This window comes from Scyliorhinus canicula, chromosome 10 (genome assembly GCF_902713615.1).
Source record: "Scyliorhinus canicula chromosome 10, sScyCan1.1, whole genome shotgun sequence".
NCBI lineage: Eukaryota > Metazoa > Chordata > Chondrichthyes > Carcharhiniformes > Scyliorhinidae > Scyliorhinus > Scyliorhinus canicula.
The window spans coordinates 20328711-20342712 of NC_052155.1; the positions used below are offsets into that span (position 1 = coordinate 20328711).

Here is a 14002-nt window from a genome sequence, read left to right on the forward strand (position 1 = left end):
CAATTGGTTTTAATATCTGAATTTTTCTGCATCAATTTTTTTATTAAATATTTCCCTGCAATCAGATTCTCATTTCCTGATACTGCAATTAATTCTCTTAATCTAACTTCTGGTCCAATATCTTTATTCTCCAAATCTCCTTCTTCAATGTCTATAACATGCTAAACATCATTATTTCTGCAAGTGACTTTTCGTGCTCATCGGGCACTAGGACCCTGCGGAGCCATGCAGGACAGCTTACACAAAAGCTGTCTGCTTGGAAATCTCTTTGTGTCCATTTAGTGTTGAGCACATTGCCCGCCGACCATTTATAACTTCTAATTGATGTGAAACTATTGTATTTATTTCCCTCATTTATTTATTATTATTTTTTTTTCAGCCAAGACTATGCCGAGTTGCAACTAATCATGTACAAATCCCAATTTATACAGTTTGATTTCACTTTTTGTTTTCTTCCTGAGAATTATGTTTAATTAGTTCCCACATCATTATTACTAAGGTTCTGAAGAACTTTCAAATACTTACTCCGTTTTAACTCTCACTTTAATACCTCCTAAAACACAACATTTCACAAAACTAGGAACAGAGGTTATCACATTCGTATCAAACAGACTCATTCATTCATTGGAGATCTCCATTCAGACAAAGGAATTCACACCCGTATACGTTCATTCATCAACACACAAGTCATTTATAACCCAATTCTGTTTCATTCAAACAACCCATATCTTCGCGAAGCTATAGTTGAACGGCATTGAACTGTCCGCAAACATTCCATCAGCGATCCTTCCTTCACTGAACTGTTTCGCGACATCACATCAACCCGGTACGGACCTTAACCAATTTTTTCATCAAATTAGAATTGAACGGAATTGAAGTGTGCGCCAACATTCCATCAGCGGTCTTTTACTGAACTGTTGCGCGATATCACATCAATCCGTTAAAGACCTTAACCGAATTAAAGTATAATTTAATAGAGCTAATTTTTAATTTGCTACTTACATGCAACTGAGTAACCAGGCAACATCCCATCAGACACCAACTGAACTGTTCGCCTCATGCAACTGAGTAACCAGGCAACATCCCATCAGACACCAACTGAACTGTTCGCCTCATTCCAAAACTTAACCATACCTGCAATGACTGAAATAAAATCTTTGAATCCATCAGACTGACCTTTGATTTCGTCGAGGCAATCGAACCTAATCAAATGCGAGTGATTAGACTGTTAGCAGAATACGAGACAGAGGAAAATCGATATAAAAATACCGTGGGGCCCATTTCCTTTTCTCACCGTCTGCGAGCATTCCAATTCTGATTTCGCAGATGAAAGGCAAGATTCTCGAGAAATCCGGATTTCGGCACCAAATGTTGATTCCTGGTTAATTTGCTGTCAGTCTAGATTCAATAAAATCTGAGATGGATTTGCAGGTATCATATCATTTAATAATAACTAACTTGCAAGGCTGCATCAATCCATAGAGCTACAGGACACACATACTGTCTTCTGTAGACACCAGGACTAAAGAGAAAGTATACAAAGAAACTTCTGCTGATATATTCAAAATCACAGTAAGATTCACATATAAGCTTCCCATTGGTCATTCTATACACCTCCTGACCTGGCCCTATATCCTAATTGGTCACTTTGCATTGTAACCCCAGCATCCTTTTCACCTTGCTCACCACGAGGTTCCCATCCCCCGATGGTTTCAAACAGGCTTTGGCTAAATCTCTTTGTCCTTTGTCTGTGAACACAGTACGCTCAGGGTCCTGCGGTCCACCTCCTACCATCAGACCGGCCCTACTACCTATCCTATCTTAACTAATAATTCTAATTTTATCACATTCATTTATTCATTTCCTCACAGTGGTTGTAAATTATTACGTTTTGGCAAATATAGGTTTAAAAACTGCTATCACCCATTCTCTACGTCCCCTCACCCCTACACAAATGACTTGAATAACAATGCTTTATTTTTTTCTGCAGGTATAATGCTACCATCCTTGACCTCAGGATTATACTTCTTTGTATTTTTGGGATTGTGTACTTGGTGGTCCTGCGGTAAACAGTTTGATCCGCTGATATTCAGCTGTTTATGTGTATTAATGGCCATATTCAGTGCAGGACACCTAATTGGACTATATCTTTACCAGTTGCAGTTCTTACAAGAACTCATTCCACCTGGTGACTTCTATGCAAGGTAAGGCCGCAATAAAACTTTGCTTTAAGTATGTTAAGAGAATGGTTTCTCAAACCAGAAGTACATAAGGTCAACATTATGTGGTGAATGTATAACATAAATTCACATTGTATATCACTGTGTCCCTGTGAGCTCCATCTGTGAGCCGTTGCGCGGCTCTACCCACAGGGGGAGATGAGGAGCATGTACAGGGCTACAGGGCTCCGCCCATGGCTCCACCCACAACCGGAAGTATAATGTGCTGCGGTCTTGCGAGCCTGCCTTCAGTTCAACTAGTCGCAGGCAGGCTCAGTTGTAAGTCGATTAAAGCCACAGTTTACTTCAACTCGTGTCTCTGAGTGAATTGATGGTCGCATCACATTACCTGTGTGTAACATTTTAAAGTATCGAGAATCTTCTAGATCTTTCTCAGGGACAAATTTAATTTGGGCCAATAAACAACAGTCATTATGGGATTTGTTAAACACAAACCAAGCTTGATAAACTTAATTAAGCTCTTCAACAAAATATTGGAAAATATTGATCAACATGGTGCTGTTGAAGTTGTGCATAGAGTTTCAAGAGGTGTTCTATAACGTGTCAATTTCTAAACAAAATTCAAAATTTAAGGGGAAGTGTTAACCTAGAGATGAATGGTTGTTTTTTCAGAACTAGGGAAAGTTATTAAGGCAGGTATTAGGATGATGATTGTTTTTAAAATACATTAATGACCTGAACTTGGGTGTAGGAGTCAAAGTTTACAGGTGACACAAAATATAGAAATTTGGTAAACAATGAGGAGGTTCATAGCAGACTTCAAGAAGACATAGCCACACCGGTTCAATGAGCCACACATGGTAAACATTATTTAATACAGATAAGTTTTAATTGATGCATATTGGGAGGAACAACATGGAGAGCCAATTTAAACTAAATAATACAATTTTAAGTGCAGTGCAGGAACAGGGACACCTGGGGGTTTGCATATACAAATATTTGAAGGTAGCAGGACAAATTCACCAATTGTTAAAAACGTATATGGATTTATGAACAGAGAAAGTACAAAGCTTGAATTTCCAATTCGCATGGCGACTTTCTGCGAGCTCTCTCCCCCTGTCCCTTTTCTTTTATCTCTTATCAGCGTTCTGACCCACTAAAACTATTTTCATGGACTTGCTTTGTTTGGCCCCCTGTTCTGCACTGTAACCAGTCACTGTTTGTCGATGTACCATTTGTCAATGTTCCCTTTTGATTTTCTTTTGTCTACTATGTACGTACTGTGTACGTTCCCTCGGCCGCAGAAAAATATTTTTCACTGTACTTCTGTACGTGTGAAATAAATCAATGAAAATCAAATCAAATAAGTTATGATGAACTTTTATAAAACATAGGTCAGGCCTCAGCTGGAGTGCTGTGGGAAATTCTAGGCATTACACTTTAGAAAGGATGTCAAGGCCATGAGGAGGGTGAATATTTACCAGAATTCGTAGTGCCTTAGGATATTTGACCATTTTTTAAAATAAATGTTTTTTATTAGATTTTTGAACAAGGCATATTTCCAGTTATGTCCACAAAATAAAATTTATATCCATAGAAGAGAAGAAATCCAAAGAAAAAAGAAAACTGCTGTGATATTGTGCACTAGCGCAATAACAGCAACTTTGTACAGTTAGGAATATTATTTTTAACACATAAGTAGGACCTGTTTTGGGGGGGGGGTGGAACTGGGGACATATACATTTGGGTGTTGGAGAAACAATTACATTGATTATGTCCAATACAGAGAGGGCAATACGAGAATGGATCTGGTGTTGGTGTTGTTATTTGCTTCTCCTGGACGGTATTCGCTGCCATTGTCGTCTCGCGTTCACCTCCGCTTTGGCCGCTCGTCCAGTCTTTCGCACATATTTTCCTTGCTCTCTGTTCCTGTGTTTGCCAAGTTTGTTATCATTTCCAGTGCTCTCCTTCTGGCTATCATTCCCTTGCCTCCCCCCCCCCCCCCCCCTCTCCCTGGTTCCCCTCTATTGTTCCCTGTCTCTTCCCTCTTCCCCCTCCCCTTCTCCAGTGGTTCGCCTTTCTTTTCTCTTAGGTTTAGTTGTTCTCCCCCCCCCCCCCCCCCACCCACCCACCCACCACACCCCGGGTCTATCCCTCCCTCTCATGCCTTGGCAACTTTCCCCTGATTCTTTGCTACCTTGCTATTCTTCTGTTTGTTCGTTGGCCACAAACAGATCCCGGAACAGTTGGGTGAATGGTTCCCATGTTCTGTGGAAGCCGTCGTCTGACCCTCGGATGGTGAATTTGACTTTCTTCATTTGGAGAGATTCTGAGAGGTCGGACAGCCAGTCTGCAGCTTTGGGTGGTGCTGCTGACTGCCAGCCGAACAGGATTCTGCGGCGGGAGATCAGGCAGGCAAAGGCAAGGGCTTCCGCACTCCTCCCCAGGAATAGATCTTGCTGGTCTGATACCCCGAAGACCGCCACTTTTGGGCATGGCTCCACCCTCATCCCCACCACTTTGAACATTGCCTCAAAGAAGGCTGTTCAGTACCCCGCAAGTCTGGGGCAAGACCAGAACATGTGGGCGTGGTTGGCTGAGCCTCCTTGGCACCGTTCACATCTATCCTCTGTCATAATATGCACCCATGTACATCATGAGGTAAAATCAGGCAGTGACAGACACCCAGGTGAGCCAATCAATATACAGAACAGAACGCGACCAATCACAAGACAGGACACCAGAGGGGGCTTCCAACTATAAAACACACGGGGCAGAAGCACTCTGCCTCTTTCCACTGGTGACAACCGTAGTGACGGTCAGGGTGTACAAATCATTCAAAACCTTCTACACGTGGATCAGAGCTAGCCTGGTCTGGATAGTTAATGTTAGTTTACTTAAAGTAGTAGAGAGTCAACCCTGGCAGCTGTGTGCTTAGTTACTGAAGTTCAATCAATCTTATATTGAACCAATGCCCACATTTGGTGTATACTTGATCAGTTAACTGCATCGTGTGCAGTCCGGATGAACAACACGACATCCTCCACCTCCAGGAAGAACCTACTCATCCGACTTCTTGCTAAGTGAGCTCTATATACCACTTTTAGTTGCGTCAGATTGAGCCTTGCGTACGTGGAGGTGGAGTTTACCTTATGCAGTGCTTCACTCCAGAGTCCCCACCCTATTTCAATCCACAGGTCTTTCTCATATTTCTTTCGGGTTGCGTCCAGTATGGTGTTGGCCCTTTCTACCAGTCTCTCATACATGTCGCGACAGTTCCCTTTATCTAGGATACTTGCGTCCAGTAACTCTTCCAGTAATGTCTGTTGTGGCGGTTGTGGGTACGTCCTTGTCCCCTTTCGTAGGAAGTTTTTGAGTTGCAGGTACCTTAGCTCGTTCCCCCTGGCTGGCTGGAATTTTTCTGTCAGTTCGTCCAGTGTTGCGATCCTGCTGCCCGTATATAGGTCCCTAACTGTCAGTGTCCTTCCGTCCTGTCCCCACTTTTTGAAGGTGGCGTCAGTCAGCGCTGGTGTGAACCTACGTTTGTTGCAGATGGGAGCTTTGTCCGACATTTTGGTCAGGCCAAATTGCTGCCAGGACTGGAGGGTAGCTATCACCACTGGGATGCTGGAGTTTTTTTTTGGTGGGGATGGGAGTATCGCCGTGGCGAGGGCCCGTTTTTACCACTTTATCAAGACCCGCAACCTGCCCTACTCCGTTGAGGAAGTCAGGGCCGTCACCAGGGACTGCCACATCTGCGCAGAGTGCAAACCGCACTTCTACCGCCACGAGCAAGCGCATCTGATCAAGGCGTCCCGCCCCTTCGAGCGTCTCAGTATAGACTTTAAGGGTCCCCTCCCCTCCAACAACCGCAACACATATTTCTTGAGTGTTATTGACGAGTGCTTCCGCTTCCCTTTCGCCATCCCCTGGCCGACATGACCACAACAACTGTCATAAAGGCCCTCCTGTCCATTTTCTCCCTGTTCGGTTACCCCACGTACATCCACAGCGACCGGGGGTCCTCCTTTATGAGTGACGAACTGCATCAATTCCTGCTCAGCAGGGGCATAGCCTCTAGCAGGACTACCAGTTATAACCCTCGGGGTAACGGGCAGGTCGAGCGGGGGAATGGCACCATCTGGAAGACCATCCTACTGGCCCTACATTCCAGAGACCTCCCTATCCCCCGTTGGCAAGAGGTCATCCCCGATGCCCTCCATTCAATCCGGCTCTCCTCTGTACCACCACTAATCAATCACCTCATGAACGTCTTCTTGTTTTCGTGTGGTCTCTTTTCCCCTTACAACACCCCCCCGGCTTCTTTCTCCACAAGGGGTGAATGTGGTGGTATGAAGAGGAGCACCGCCATTGGCGCAAAGCACTGGTTTCCCATTGGCTCTGGCTGGTCATGTGCCTCTCAGCTGATTGGCTGGGACTAGTCATGTGACTGCTCACCAATTGGTCGAGAGGCAAGTAGACCCCGCCTCGCGTCTCGCGTCCAATTGATGGTACATCACTCATGTTGAGTTTGTCGCCCGAGAAGCCGCCAAACTCTTTCAGGAGGACGATGATTCCGTCCATGCTGCTTTGTGGGTCCGAAATGTAGACGAGTAGGTCATCTGCATCGAGCGAGACTCTGTTCTTTCTGCCGCAACTTCGGATCCCCCTCCAGCTTTATGCTGCTCTGAGTGCGATTGCTAATGGCTCGATTGCTGGAGCGAACAGCAGCGGGGACAGTGGGCATCCTTGTCTAGTGCCCCTCTGCAGCTGGAAGTATCGGGAGTTGGTGTTGTTGGGACGTACGCTCGCCAGGGGAGCGTTGTATAGGAGCTTTACCCAGGAGCTGAACACTGTTCCAAGCCCGAACCACCCCAGTTCCTCTGAGGTATTTCCATTTGATCCTGTCGAAGGCCTTTTCTGCGTCTAGGGAGACGATCACCTCTGGTATTCTCTCCCCGGATGGGGTCATTATCACGTTCAGTAGGCGCCTGATGTTCGAGGTTAGTTGTCTACCTTTGTCAAAGCCCGCCTGTGCCTTTGCGACCACCTCTGGTACGCAGTCTTCTGGCATTTTGGCTAGGATTTTGGCCAATATTTTGGCATCTGCATTCAGCAGTGAGATGGGTCTGTATGACCCACATTCCGTTGGTTTTTATCTTTCTTAGGTATCAGCGAGATTGAGACCTGTGCTAGCATAGGTGGAAGTGTGCCCCTAGCAAGTGAGTCTGTGAACATCTCCCGGCGCCTTCCCCGCCTGCTAATGCTGACCATGATCTCTCCCAGTGCTCGTGGTGCTTCCAGGCCCCATTTTCTGCCCTCCCCCACGACTGGAATGTCCAGTCCATCAAGGAACCGTTTCATCCCGGACTCCACCATTGGGGGCTATGAGGTGTACAGCCCTTGGTAGAAGACCTTGAAGGTTTTGTTGATCTTTTCTGGTTCTGTTTCTAATGTGCCTCTGATATCCCTGATTTGTGCAATTTCTCTGGTGGCTGCCTGCTTTCTCAGCTGGTGTGCCAACAGGCTGCTGGCTTTGTTTCCGTGTTCATATAAGGTCCCCTATGCCTGGCGGAGTTGGTGCACTGCTTTCCTGGTGGAGAGCAGATCAAAGTTCCTTTGTAGCTCTTTCCTCTCTGCCAGGAGCACCACAGTCGGGGCCTCGGAGTATTTCCGGTCTACCTCCAGTATGGAGTCGACCAGCTGCTGCCTAGCCGCCCTTTCCTCCCGATCCGCGCTTTGAAAGCAATAATTTCCCCTCTTACTGAGTCCTTTAGCACTTCCCAGAACGTGGAGGGTGAGACCTCCCCGTTTTGGTTGTTCTCCGTGTACTCTATTATGGCCTGCAATATCGTTTTGTTGAAGGCCTTGTCAGCTAGTAGGGCAATGACCAACCTCCATGTGGGGCATTGGGCCCTGCCTGGCTGCAGTCACATGTTATGTAGTGTTGAGCGTGGTCGGATATCACAATTACGGAGTATTCCACTTTGCCTAGCCTGGAAGCACCGTTTTCACCACCACAAGGAAGACAATTCTGGTGTATACGTTGTGTACTGAGGAGAAGGAGGAGAACTCCTTCTCCACTGGATGGGTGAACCTCCAGGGTCCACCGCTCCCATATGTTCCAGAAAGTGACCGAGTTCCTTTGCCATGTTTGAGGTTTTCCCCATTTTGGAGTTTGATCTGTCAGTCGTTGGATCCTGTACACAGTTGAAGTCCCCCCCATGATTAGTCAGGACGTCGCTATGTCGGGGATTTCTACCATGATCTTTTTGATGAAGCTCACGTCGTCCCAGTTGGCCGCATACACATTAACTAGTACTACCGGGTGCCCCATCCAGGGCCCCGCTGACCATGACATACTGTCGCCCTGAGTCCGTAACCGTCTTTGTCGCCCTAAACATCATCCTCTTGCTGATCAGTATTGCCGCCCCCGGCTCTCGTCCCATAGCAGGAATAGTAGGTCTGCTCCATCCAGCCCTTTCTTACCCCCAGTTGGTCCTGTTATCTCAGGTGTGTCTCTTGGAGGAAGATTATGTCGGCTTTCATATTTCTTAGGTTGACTCTGGATCTTTTCGCTGGTCCGTTGAGTCCCCTTACATTCCAAGTGACTATCCTGCTGGGGGTCTTTTGTCCCCCTGTTCCTGTGGGATTAACCATACTTACCTTTTGTACGTGCCCCTGTACTCCGTGGTTTCACTTTGTTAGGGGTCAGTCCAGGATGGTCGCTGTCATTGCTCTCCCCATGCGGCCGGCTCCCTGTGCTCCAGGGTTTCCCTTTGTCGAGGGGGCACCCGACATGGCCACTCACTGTGCGTCCGCCACGTGGGTAGTCTCCTGCACTCTGGGGCCTCCCTTCACCCAGAGACCGTACTGGCTGGTTGCTTGCAGCGATTCTTCGTTCCGAGCCCTTGGTTGTGGCACTTTGTAGCTTTATTGTTGTTCTTTTTCTCGCCTTGTTTGTTTCTCCTTCCCTGTGTTAACCCCCCCCCCCCCGGTCCCACCCTTCCCCCCCCTTATCCCCCCTTTTCCCCCCCTCTCCAGTATCCCTCTCTTTTGTCCCTCTTGCCCCATTTCCTATCCCCGTTTGCTCTCCCGTCTCTGTTGAGTGGTTTCCCCCCCCCGCACCTGGTGCCGTGGCTCTGCCTTATTGCATGCCTCCAGCGCGAGCTTTCCTGCTCGTGCGGTGGCCCCCCTCTCGGAAGTTACTGTCTCGCTTCTCCCTCGCTCCACCTCTACGATTTTCTGCCCGCTCTTCCGCCATCCTACCATGCACGCTCGCTTGCTCTCCCTACTCCGCTACTCTCATTCCCTCGTTCTGGGCCCTGTACTCCCACCTGAAGCAGTCCCTCAGGTAGTGGTTTCCTTTTTGTTCAGGATGCGCTCGCCGTGGGCAGGGGAGTGGGGGGAGGCCTGGTGTTGCCTCACCCCCCCCATCCCCGTCAGCATGCTGTTCCCCCTTGCCAGGGGCCCTTTATTTCTACCCTTGCTGTCGGTTTTCCAGCCTGTGTTCCTCGACAACCTTACTTGCTTTGGCTGGGGCTGTGAAGAAGCACTCTCTTCTTGGTATGTGACCCAGAGTTTCGCTGGGTACAGCATACTAAAACGCACGTTGCTCTTGTGAAGAGCTGCTTTCGCTCTAATGAATTCAGCCTGTCTCCTGGCTAGGTCTGCCCTAATGTGAAGTGTCCTTCCCATTTGCAGGTTCTGTTTTGCCTGGCCCACCGCAGGATTGTTTCCCTGTCTTGGTACCAGTGCAGTTTAGCTATGACTGCCCTCGGTTGATCCTCTGCCTTGGGCTTCGTGCGCAGCGACTGGTGTGCTCTGTCCATTTCTGGTGGGTTGGGGAACATTTTCCTCCCCACTAAGTTGCCCAGCAGCTCGGCCACGTATGCCATGGTGTGTCTGCCCTCGATCTCCTTTGGTAGGCCCACTATCCTTACATTTTGCCTTCTCGAGCGGTATTCCTAATCGTCCACTCTGCCCTTCAGGCTCCCCTGCATTGTGACCAGTCTCGCCACCTCTTTCTCCAGTGTCGTGATCTGGTCACTCTTGTCAGTAGCAGCCTTTTCCAGCTCCTTAATGGTTGCCTCTTGGGCTTCTAGTTTCGTCTCTGCTCTGCCCAGGGTGAGCTGCACCTCCGCCAGGGCCTTGGCCACTGCTGCCTTCACCGTGGCCGCCATCTCTGCTCTAGCCTCTGCCTTGTTTTTCTGCTGATGTTCCCTCAGCGCCTCGGTAAAGGATGCCTTCCAGTTCAGTTCCCCCCTGGCACAGGGGGAAATGCTCCTGTCTGCCCAGTTCTTTTTGTTGCAGCGAACCTTCCGTTCCACTGCTTAGTGTGCCAGTTAACTGATCTGAGCGGGCTCGCTCAAGGCCCCTTCTGCTTCTGGTGCCATTTCTCCCTCTGCTTTGGCTCCCTTCTGGAATTTTTTTTCCACCTCAATTCTCCCCTTTTGCGGTTTGCGCGTTTCAGTGCAAGTCTTTTTGGGGGAACGGGACGTGACTGTGTTCCCCCCCCTCCGGAGCTCCGTTGCCCGTCAATACATCAGGATATATGAGGTGCTACATTAATATATAGGGGGTCGGTTAGCTCAGTTGGCTGGATGGCTGTTTCATGATTTGGAGAGACACCACAATGCCCGTTCAACAATAATATACTCTCAGAGTCTGTTTGATGCTATGTGGGGTTCCCATTTTTTTACGAGGCAGCTTATTGGAGCAGATTTAACGGCTCAGAGTTACATACAAACATAGACCATAAGATATAGGAGCAGAATTAGGACATTGGGTCAATTAACTCTGCTCCATCATTTGATCATGGTTGATATGTTCCTCATTCCCATTCTCCTGCCTTCTCCCCATACCCCTTTCAGAAGGCTTTCAACAAGGTCTCACATAGCAGATTAATATGTGAAGTTAAAGCACATGGGATTACAGGTAGTGTCTTGAGATGGATAAAAAGCTGGTTAGCAGACAGGAAGCAAAAAGTTAGAATAAATGGGTCTTTTTCTGATTGGCAGGCAGTGACTAGTGTGGTACCGCAGGGATCTGTGCTAGGACCCCAACTTTTCACATTATATATTAATGATTTGGATGGGGGAACTAACTGTGTGATCTCCAAATTTGCAGATGATACAAAGTTGGGTGGGAGGGTGCAGAGATGCTTCAGCGGGATTTGACAGGCTGAATGAGTGGGTACATGCATGGCAGATGCAGTACAATGTGGATACAGGTGAGGTTATCTACTTCGGTGGCAAAAATAGGAAAGCTGATTATTATTTGAATGGATGTAAATTGAGAGAGAAACAGATGGACACTCAGCTTGGTGGCCTCGTGCATCAGTCGCTGAAAGTAAGCACACAGGTATAGCAGGCAGTAAAGAAGGCGAATGGTATGTTGGCTTCATAGAAAAAGGTTTTAAGTATAGAAATAGAGAGGTTTAACTGCAATTGGTGCATTGGTGAGGCCACACCTAAAGTATCGTGTGCAGTTTTGATGTCCTTATCTGAGGAAGGATGTTCTTACAATGGAGGGATTGAAGCAAAGGTTTACCAGGCTGATTCCTGGGATGGCGGGACTGTCATATGAGGAGAGATTGAGTCCGTTAGGATTACATTCATTGCATTTTAGAAGAGTGAGAGGGGATCTCATAGAAAGTTATAAAATTCTAACAGGATTAAACAGGGTAGATTCAGAAAGAATGTTCCCAATCCTGGGGGAGTCCATAACTAGGGGTCATAGTTTGAGGACAAGGGGTAAACCTTTTTGGACAGAGATAAGGAGAAATTTCTTCACCCAGAGAGTGGTGAACCTGTGAAATTCGCGACCACGGAAAGTAATTGAGGCCAAACCGTTGTGTAATTTCACGAAGGAAATTTCAAGAAGCCTGCTTAGTGGCACAAGGGTGTATATCGCATTCTTCTGTTTGAAGCTTAAGTAGTGTGAGTCACCCTGTTTTAGCTGAGTTCTATATCAGAGACAGGCATAAAGCACACACTCAGCAAGCTGCACACGTGAAAGAGACTCATCCTGAGTGAGACACAGCCAGAGTGGGAATTCGGAACTTGGTAATTTGGTGCAGTGAGGTACTTTGGTGCAGAGTGGGAGAAAGTGCTTTTTACCTACTGTTTTTTTTTCTTTCTTCTGGCTTGTAACTGTTAATCTGCAGAGTGAGAACCAGAGAGCATCCTGGGAAGGTAAATGATTTGAAAAAACAATGATATTGCAAAACAAATCTAATTGGCTAACTAGATAGGGTAGGAACTAAATCTGAGGGCAGAGATTGGTATTTAGCATTTAAATTTACAGTAAAAAATCTAGCATCAGGGCCATATAGTTATTCTGCAATTCAATCTAACAATAATTCAAGTGTTTATTTTAAATTAATTAACTAGTGCTTAAATGTCACTTAGCAGGGTGCAGTGCTCCAACTGTGAGATGTGGCAGATCTGTGACGCTTCCCGCATTCCGGTCGACGACATCTGCTGGAGGTTTAACCAATGGCAGCTCCTCACAGACTGCGTGGTTCAGTTGGAGCAGCAATTGGATGCACTTAGGAGCATGCAGATGGCAGAAAGCGGAATGGCGGATAGGAGTTATAGAGATGTGGTCATATCCAAGGTGCAGGCAGAGAGATGGTTGACCACCAGAAGGGGCAAGCAGTCAGTGCAGGAATCCTCTGTGGTTGTCCCCCTCTCGAACAGGTATAGCACTTTGGATACTGTTGGGGAGAAAAGCCCATAAGGGGAAAACAGCAGCAGCCAGAGCCGTGGCACCACGGCTGGCTCTGAGGTTCAGCAGGGAGGGTCAAAGCACAGAAGAGCAGGACTCTATAGTCAGGGGCACAGATGGGCGCTTCTGTGGACGTGCAAGAGATTCCAGGATGGTATGTTGCCTCCCTGATACCAGGGTCCAGGATGTCTCAGAACGGGTAGCGGACATCCTGAAGGAGGAGGACAAACAGGCAGAGGTCGTGGTACACATTGGTACGAATGACAGGCAGGAAGGGGGATGAGGTCCTGCAGCAGGAGTTCAGGGAGCTAGGCAGAACGTTAAAAGACAGGACCTCTAGGGTTGTAATCTTGGGATTACTCCCTCTGCCACGTGCCAGTGAGGCTAGAAATAGGAAGATAGAGCAGCTAAACACGTGGCTAAACAGCTGGTGTAGGAGGGAGGGTTTCTGTTATATGGACCACTGGGAGCTCTTCCGGGACAGGTGTGACTTGTATAAGGAGGACGGGTTGCATCTAAACTGGAGAGGCATAAATATCCTGACCACGAGGTTTGCCACTGTCACACAAGGGTTTGTGACACCGAGGGTTTAAACTAGTATGGCAGGGGGGTGGTACCGGAGCAATAGGTCAGCAGGTGAAAAACATTGAGGGAGAACTAGGGAATAGGGCCTGCATGGCTCTGAGCAAGAGCATTCAGGGAGATGCTGCTGAAAACAGCAGGACTGGTGGGCTGACGTGCATATGTTTTAAAGCAAAAAGTATAACAGGTAAGGCAGATGAACTTCAAGCTTGGATTTGTACTTGGAGCTATGATGTTGTTGCCATTACAGAGACCTGGTTGAGGGAAGGACAGGATTGGCAGCTAAACGTTCCAGGATGTAGATGTTTCGGTGGAACAGAGAGGGATGTAAAGGGGGTGGAGGAGTTGTGCTTCTGGTTCGGGAGAATATCACAGCTGTACTGCTGGAGGACACCTCAGAGGGCAGCGAGGCGATATGGGTAGAGATCAGGAATAAGAAGGGTGTAGTCACAATGTTGGGGGTTTACTACATGCCACCCAACAGTCAGCGAGAAATAGAGGAGCAGATA

At 47.5% G+C, this 14002-nt stretch overlaps 1 protein-coding gene across 1 annotated transcript in view; it reads left to right on the forward strand.

The window, feature by feature from the left end:
• Positions 1–14002, forward strand: part of LOC119972907 (piezo-type mechanosensitive ion channel component 2-like) — a 1374210-nt gene that overhangs the window by 798391 nt on the left and 561817 nt on the right. The window contains 1 exon segment of the mRNA XM_038810453.1: positions 1991–2204. Within this exon segment, the coding sequence (XP_038666381.1) occupies positions 1991–2204 (214 nt within the window).